Consider the following 7,199-nt stretch of genomic DNA (forward strand, 5'->3'; position numbering starts at 1 on the left):
CAGCACATGGCCATAATAATGCTTTTTTGTTAAGCCATTAACAATGATTTTACCAACGTTTCACTGAGAATTAGTTTGCATGATGAGCTCAGCAGCTGGGACACAGTTAAATGGGTCTGCTTTGCTCTGACTAATGATGAAGGTTTGCTGTCGTCCTGATCGCAGCCTTGCTCATCTCCATACCTCCAATCATCCCCAGACTTGGCTGTGTCTCTTGGCTCTGATGGAATTTTTCAAAATTTGACAGGGGCTATGCTTTCAGAATGCAATAAATGACACTTCAACAAACTGTGAAAATATGAATAACTGTCTCTGCATTTGATTATTTCAAATTAAGTAATATTGAACATCTTTTCACATTGATGTACTTTGGTAGTATATAGACAAAACTGTTTTGATTGATAAAATAATGTTTAAGCACATAACTGCTACCTTGAAGGCTCTATTTATGTGTTCTCCCACAGTCTACAAGGCCACATAAATAAAATTATGGAGGGCCAGATTTGGCTCTAGGTTCTTGAGTTTGATACATGTGCTTTACTGTATTCAGTCAAGAACTTTTTAATGTTAGGAAACTCACATCCATTGCAGACTCGTAGGCACACCAGTTCTGATCATCCTCACCAACAACCAGCATCAAGGGACACTGGAGTTTTCCCACCTGGTCAAAGACGAACAGAAGTTTTAATTTAACTTCTTGTTTTTGGAAAAAGCCCTCCAGGAGCTAGCCACATGTTATTTAGTTCTTTTCTAGTAAGCTTTGTACTGAAAAAAGTGGTAACCTCTCAGTGAAGGGAGTGGGAGGGGAGGGGTGCAGCAGTTGCGTATCAACACTGGTTACAAATCAAAATTTACAAGAGGTCTCTGTCCCACATATTGTAATACAAATGGATGGATAAGAGAGTGCTTGAATTTTTAGTTTAATGTTTGTGCACATCAACTCAAATTTTAACTAAAAGTTAAATGTCAAGGTAGTCCTAATATTGAAAAAAAATTCTGGGCATTAGTGACGATGTGCCTGATCTAGATCTATTCATCTATTCTTTGTACTCTGAGCAACATCATGAGTTATTACATTATATTTACACTATATTTAGAATTCCTTATTCCATTTTCTGAACCATGTGAAATAAGGTTTGTTGCAGTTTATTTTTTACATGTTTAATCAAGGTAGTCAACCTACTGTTTTTGTCAGTTTCAATATCTATTTATTCATATTGGATGTTATATTCCTAGTTGCACTGACTGAACAAATTAAAGTTGTGTTGTTTCCACATGTTTGAACAAGATTGTGCATCTACTGCTGTATTTAAGCGTTGTGTACTGGTGCAGAGTTATCACATAAATGTGTAATTCAGTACATTATCTGTGTTTTAAAAAAGAAACGTTTTAAGTAAATTCAGCGATGTTTTTCTGTCGGATCAATATCAGTCGATACTAAACCTGTAATGGAAGTGAAAAACATGTATTGTTGCATCTCTAGTTAAATTCTTATAGAAAGAGATTTGCCAATTGGAACTAAAATAATTAGTACACTTAAAGCTGAATGTGGGAAAGAACAGACATGTTGTGCCTTTAGTTACTCACATCCACTTTGAGGGAGAGGTCAGTGGGGATGGGCAACAGGAGATCTCGCCAGACCACCTCGTTATCTTTGGTAAAGTGAGTATTCCCAGAGTTTCTTTATTGAAAAAGAAGGTTGTCATATAGACGACATGTTGTGATAACTCTGATGAAAACAAATATTTCTGATTTATTTGTTCTCTTCTCAGTTCATTGATTTGAAGCCTTTATGCAGAATTTCAGCCACTGACTGGGAACTTATGAACTTACTTGCTGAAGTAATCCAGTATCTCCTTCAAGAATCCATCCATTGGCTGCACATGACTCCCACTAACACACACAGCACACCTGAGCTGGAGTACACATACACACATTTTTAGACAAACAGATGTTGATCAGATGAGAAACGGATAGAAACCAGAATCTCAACTGTTGTTCTTTACTAGCTGACAGAACAAAAAACGCACATGTATTTAAAATGTCTCATTTTTAATCATGGAAACAGAAACTCCATAACTATCTTAGCTTTGCTGTTGTGGATTGAGTTGAAAACAGAAATGAATGTTTTCAGAGACGTTTTCTTCTCTGATGTACAAAATTCAATCAAATCATCTAAGACCTCATCCACACAAAGACAATTTTTGGTGTATCTGCAATAGTTGTTGTCCTTTAGGTTGTGTGTTCACACCCGTTTCCCATCTTTGGAGTCCAGAAATGATTAGTTTTAAAACCGTAATACAGAGTGCATACATTTAAAAAATTGTATGTTTTCATGACTGCATGACCTCATTTTATGTGATCATGCGGCTTGCATGATCATGTGTAGTGTAGATCATCATGTAGTGCCTCACTCTCACAATAACAAAAATCTCAACATTTGGTGCTTTTTGTGCATTTCCGTGGCAGTGCCACCAAATTGCCTGGAATGCCTGCTAAAGCATTTTCTGTATTTTCAGCATTTTCATGGATCTAAGTGAAAATGTAATTTACTTAGCTCCATGTGTACAGGATCTAAATCAAACCTTCATAATTTGAGAATGCACAGCTATTTTCAGGATCACACTGGTGCCCAGGGAGAGACCCAACATGGCGATTCTGCTGCCGAGGACCTTAGGGTGCTTCTGGAGGAATTTGTAAGCCATCTGCAGGAGAAAAAGCATCTTACAGTGTGCAATGGTTGAATTGTAACACAAACAACAGATCTAAAACTTTAGCATTAATTTATTCAGAATAACAATTCTGAATAAATTGCATTAAATTTTATTTAATGGGTTCAGCAGAGATAAAATAATTTAAAAAAATAGTTTACATTTAGCATTTAATTGGGAAGTTTACTTTGTAAAGATGTAACTAATCATCTTGGTAGTTTGATTATTGTGTTACCATGACAGAAAGCAGAAATACGATCCTAAGGTCACCAAGTGGGATCCACTCCACACCTTGGTGCATCTAGAAATTCTGTCCATGAAAGTAATGAACAGAATCGGTGACAAAGGCCAGCCTTGGTGGAGTCCAACTCTCACCGGAAACGAGCCCGACTTACTGCCGGCAATGCGGACCAGACTCTGACAGCGGTCATACAGGGACCTGACAGCCTGTATTAAAGGGCCCGGTACCCTATACTCCCCCATACTCAGAGAACCCCCTACAGGGTGCCCAGAGGGACACGGTCAAATGCCTTCTCCAAGTTCACAAAATGCATGTAGACCGCCCAACCGGTCTACACCGGCCTACACAACCAGTGTAGACTGGTTGGGTGAACTCCAGGACCTTGCTGAGGGTGTAGAGCTGGTCCAGTGTCCCACGATCAGGACAAAATCCACAATGCTCTTCCTGAATACATTTGATTTGACATTTTGATTTACTTAATTGTGGCATGTTTGGCTTTATGCTGCAGCTCAAATTATTGGTACAGTATTTTTGGTAATGTCTGTGATATTCTGTGAGCTCCAAGTGCTATGGGCCAAGTCTTCCTATAGCAGTTGAGCTTCTGCAGTAACTTCTATTCACAGCCTCTCACCTCCAGCCCAGAGCCCGTCAGCAGAGGTGCAAACCGCCTGGTAGCAGAGGCTACAAAGTGGCCCTATTATGTAATAATCAACTTTTTTGAGCTTTACAACATATTATGCTGTCATTAAAATCACCTGGAGTGTTTTGCCTTGATTCTTTCATACATGTTTGAGAAGTCCTTTAATTTCCATGGCAACCATTCAGCTGTGCAAAACGCCTGGGTGGAGCTAGCTCCGCCTTCGAGGTATAGTTTCCAAGCTTCTACCTCAGAGAGAAGTCCACCCCTGCAGCTCCAGTGGGGCGCTCCCAGCAATTGGCAAACAGCTGCTGAAACTAAATCTTATGAGTTAATTATAGGAGCTATTTCTCAGTGAAACACTGGTAAAAACATTGCTAAAGGGTTAACAGCAGAGCCAAATTGTGGTGACTTCCTGAAGGTGGAGTTTTGGAAAGAGCAGGAGTTTTACAATTTTTTAAGTTGTATTCGGTGTATGCATTTATTTAAATGAAGTTAACATAAAAATCAACTATAGAGTCTTTAAAAAAAGCACACACAAAAAAATATAATTAAAATTTGTTTTGCAGTTCTGTTAAATTAAGGGAGCAGTACAGGTGCTGGTCAAAAATTATATCATGAAAAAGTTTATTTAAATAAATAATTCCATTCAAAGAACTGCAAACATTGAGACTAATATGAACAGTTCAATAAACGTGAAAACAACCATGAATGAAAGAGTCTGTAAAGTTAGTCAAATTCCTCAAAGGCCGACAGTGCGCCTTGTAATCCGGTGAGCCTTATATATGGACCAATATTGAGCCACAACAGGTCTGGCAACTACGGTAAGCAGCCACTGACTTCATTTTCCACCCGTAGAAGAAGAAGCGCGCGGTGCATGCTGGGATAGTTGTCAGAACGCTGGTTTGTAATCTATTAATAAAGTTTGACTGACCTATCTACCTACCGACCGTCTAGAATCAGGTCGTCTGCAGGTCATTTAGCACCACGTTCTCCACGAACATGCTGTGCGCGAACGGAGAAGGGTGACCATCGGCCGGCCACGCCCCGACCCAGTCGCGGAAGGCTCTCCTCGCCAACCGGAGTCGGACTGTTTTGTTGACATTCCGTTTAGTGCAGCTCCATCTAGTGGATGCATAACGTAACTCCAGCCTCTACAGTAGCGTCTATTCTATGCGCCTTATATATGAAAAAAAGTTTTAAAATAGGCCATTCATTGAAGGTACGCCTTACAGTGCGGAAAATACGGTAAATTGATCCTTTTATTACTTATTTATTTATTATTATTGAAGCCTTGCAACAAAATTTCTTTCAATTTGTACATTTTTAAATGTACAGTTTAATGACAATAAAATCTGTCTATTTCTATGTCTCTGCAATATCACCCCTCTGTTCTCAGCTTCCGCCGAGCTGTTGGCTTGTGGTAACGCTCAGTCCCCCTCCTGCCCGTTTCAAACTCTTCTTATTAATGTAAATATAACTGAGATATTTAACAAAAAAGCTAAAAGCTAAAAATGTAGCCAGTTTTGCTAGTTTTGATTTAAGGTATAACAATGCAATTTATCATGATTCAGCTGAACAATGAAATGAACAAACTGTGGTCTGATTTTTGTTCATGTGTTTCTTCCTATTGAGCAGTGAAAGTAAATAAAATGTGTAACAATTCTAGACTTTTCCAAGATAGGGGGTTCCGGATGGACGGACAAATGGACAGACGGACGGATGAAGGACCACTGGTGGACAGCCCTAGCACCCTGGCCAATGGAATTAGCAAGCTCTCTGGGGGAAACTCTGACTGCATCAACATTGCCATTACAATATACAGTAATCATCATCTTCTCTTTTGACTTTTCCCTTTGGGTGTTGCCACAGCGACTCATCTGTCTCCAACGTTTATGATTCACATACTTGATTTACCTTAAGTTTTACATAAAATGCCTTTTCTGACACAAGAGTCTGCATTTACCTGGATTTGGGAACAGCACAAAAAATCACTGACTCGTGACCACCTATTTGGTTACAAATGCATGCTTTCCTGATTTTGAGTTACAAAATTTTGCATCAAGTTACCAGAAGTTGATATCTGACATTACAAATAAAATTTTGCACAAGCATAAAATATAACTTAGATGTTTAAGGCTGAGAGGGTTTACAAGATGCAGCTGCTCCACCATTGAATTGCAAACTGCTATAAACAGAGTGACCTTTGAGTCGCAGGTTAATGAGTACCTGAAGTGTCGCAATCACCTCGTGACCATAAACTATTGCCAGAGGTTGATTTTATTGACCCTTCCAGTGTGTAGACACTTATCTTAAATGGCTTTAGTGGGGTGGGTGATATGGACAAAACGTTTTACCAAGATATTTTTCAGTACTATTCTGATAACAATAAAAGTGATAAGAATTATGTATTACTCTTTAGATAAATGGATGGGTATGACTGCATAGCACAGCAATCTTAGCCAGACAAACACAAATGCTGCTCTTAAAAATATTTCTATTTGTAATCTTCTTTAAGAAGAAATGGGATTTGTTTCAGTAAAACACACACAGTACCTGTACTTAATCATATTTTTAATTTTATGGCAAATTTTTTGTTTATTGAAAAAAAAAAAAGTAAAAATAATGATGCCTACAATATGGATATTTTTACGGGGTTGTAAGCATCCTTAGTTGGAATTTATCACAATTATGATAAATCAACATCTTATTGTGATAAAAAATTAATCATGATAAATGATGCAATACATGCCCATTCCTATGGTAGTGACCCAATTGGTGAGCTTAAGCGCACTAAGTTACTGGTGAGAATGGTGTAAGTGATTTTATAGACTACTCTCAAAACTTTGTTTAGCAATCAACAGTTACAAATTGATCCCAATCCTGCGATTCCATCAACATCACGTTCTTTAAGCCCCATCATGCCACCAAGACCCGTAAAAACCTATCAATCAATGAATCAAATTTTATTTGTATAGTACATTTCAGCAGCAAGGCATTTCAAAGTGCTTTACATAATTAAAATAAAAACAGCATGTGACATTGAATAAACAGTAAGAAAGAGAAAGACATTTTGAAAAAGATTAAAAAAGATAAAAACATTAAAACTGCACCCCTTTTAGGACTTCAGTTAAACGTCGTTTAACTGGGACTCTAACCCTCTGGGACTTTAGTCAAAAACACCGTTTGACAAGGACTCCAACCTCCAGAACTTTAGCAATTTTAAAATTCACTTACGTTTCTGTCGTTATCGTGTTAGTTGAAACGCCGTCAACTGGGACTCTAAACCCCGTGGGACTTTAGATAAACGTCGTTTAACTTGGGACGTTTTCCGCGGGGGCTCTACATGATTAAAACGTAGACAGTGAGAAAGAGAAATAAAAAGAAATTAATAAATAGGTAGAAAGTAAAGATAAAAACATTAATTTTTTATTAATGTTTATTAATAATAACACTAATTATTTTATTACATTAAAATAATTAGCCATAATTATGGCTAATTTGGATTAGCCATAATCCAAGTTAGGATTATGGCTAATCCTAATTTAGCCATAAGCAACTCTAAACAGGTGGGTTTTAATTTGAGATTTAAAGGCACCCAGTGTTTCAG

The 7,199-nt window shown here is 37.8% G+C and overlaps 1 protein-coding gene across 2 annotated transcripts in view; it reads right to left on the reverse strand.

The window, feature by feature from the left end:
* Positions 1-357: 357 nt before the first annotated feature.
* The window catches only part of LOC106941643 (acyl-coenzyme A thioesterase 1-like), a 22,951-nt gene continuing 16,109 nt past the window's right edge, over positions 358-7,199 (reverse strand). Inside the window, exons 1-5 of one of the 2 annotated variants that reach the window (XM_015024717.1) lie at positions 6,827-6,979; positions 2,586-2,705; positions 1,834-1,916; positions 1,588-1,681; positions 358-661 (exon numbers count right to left, since the gene is read on the reverse strand). In XM_015024717.1, the coding sequence (XP_014880203.1) occupies positions 551-661; positions 1,588-1,681; positions 1,834-1,916; positions 2,586-2,705 (408 nt within the window). In that variant the 5' untranslated portion in view covers positions 6,827-6,979 and the 3' untranslated portion in view covers positions 358-550. Of the gene's footprint in view, positions 662-1,587; positions 1,682-1,833; positions 1,917-2,585; positions 2,706-6,826; positions 6,980-7,199 lie in introns of those variants that run through there. The other variant, XM_015024716.1, reaches the window with a different exon arrangement.

This window comes from Poecilia latipinna, unplaced genomic scaffold (assembly GCF_001443285.1).
Source record: "Poecilia latipinna isolate Pla-1442-1.1 unplaced genomic scaffold, P_latipinna-1.0 Scaffold3787, whole genome shotgun sequence".
NCBI lineage: Eukaryota > Metazoa > Chordata > Actinopteri > Cyprinodontiformes > Poeciliidae > Poecilia > Poecilia latipinna.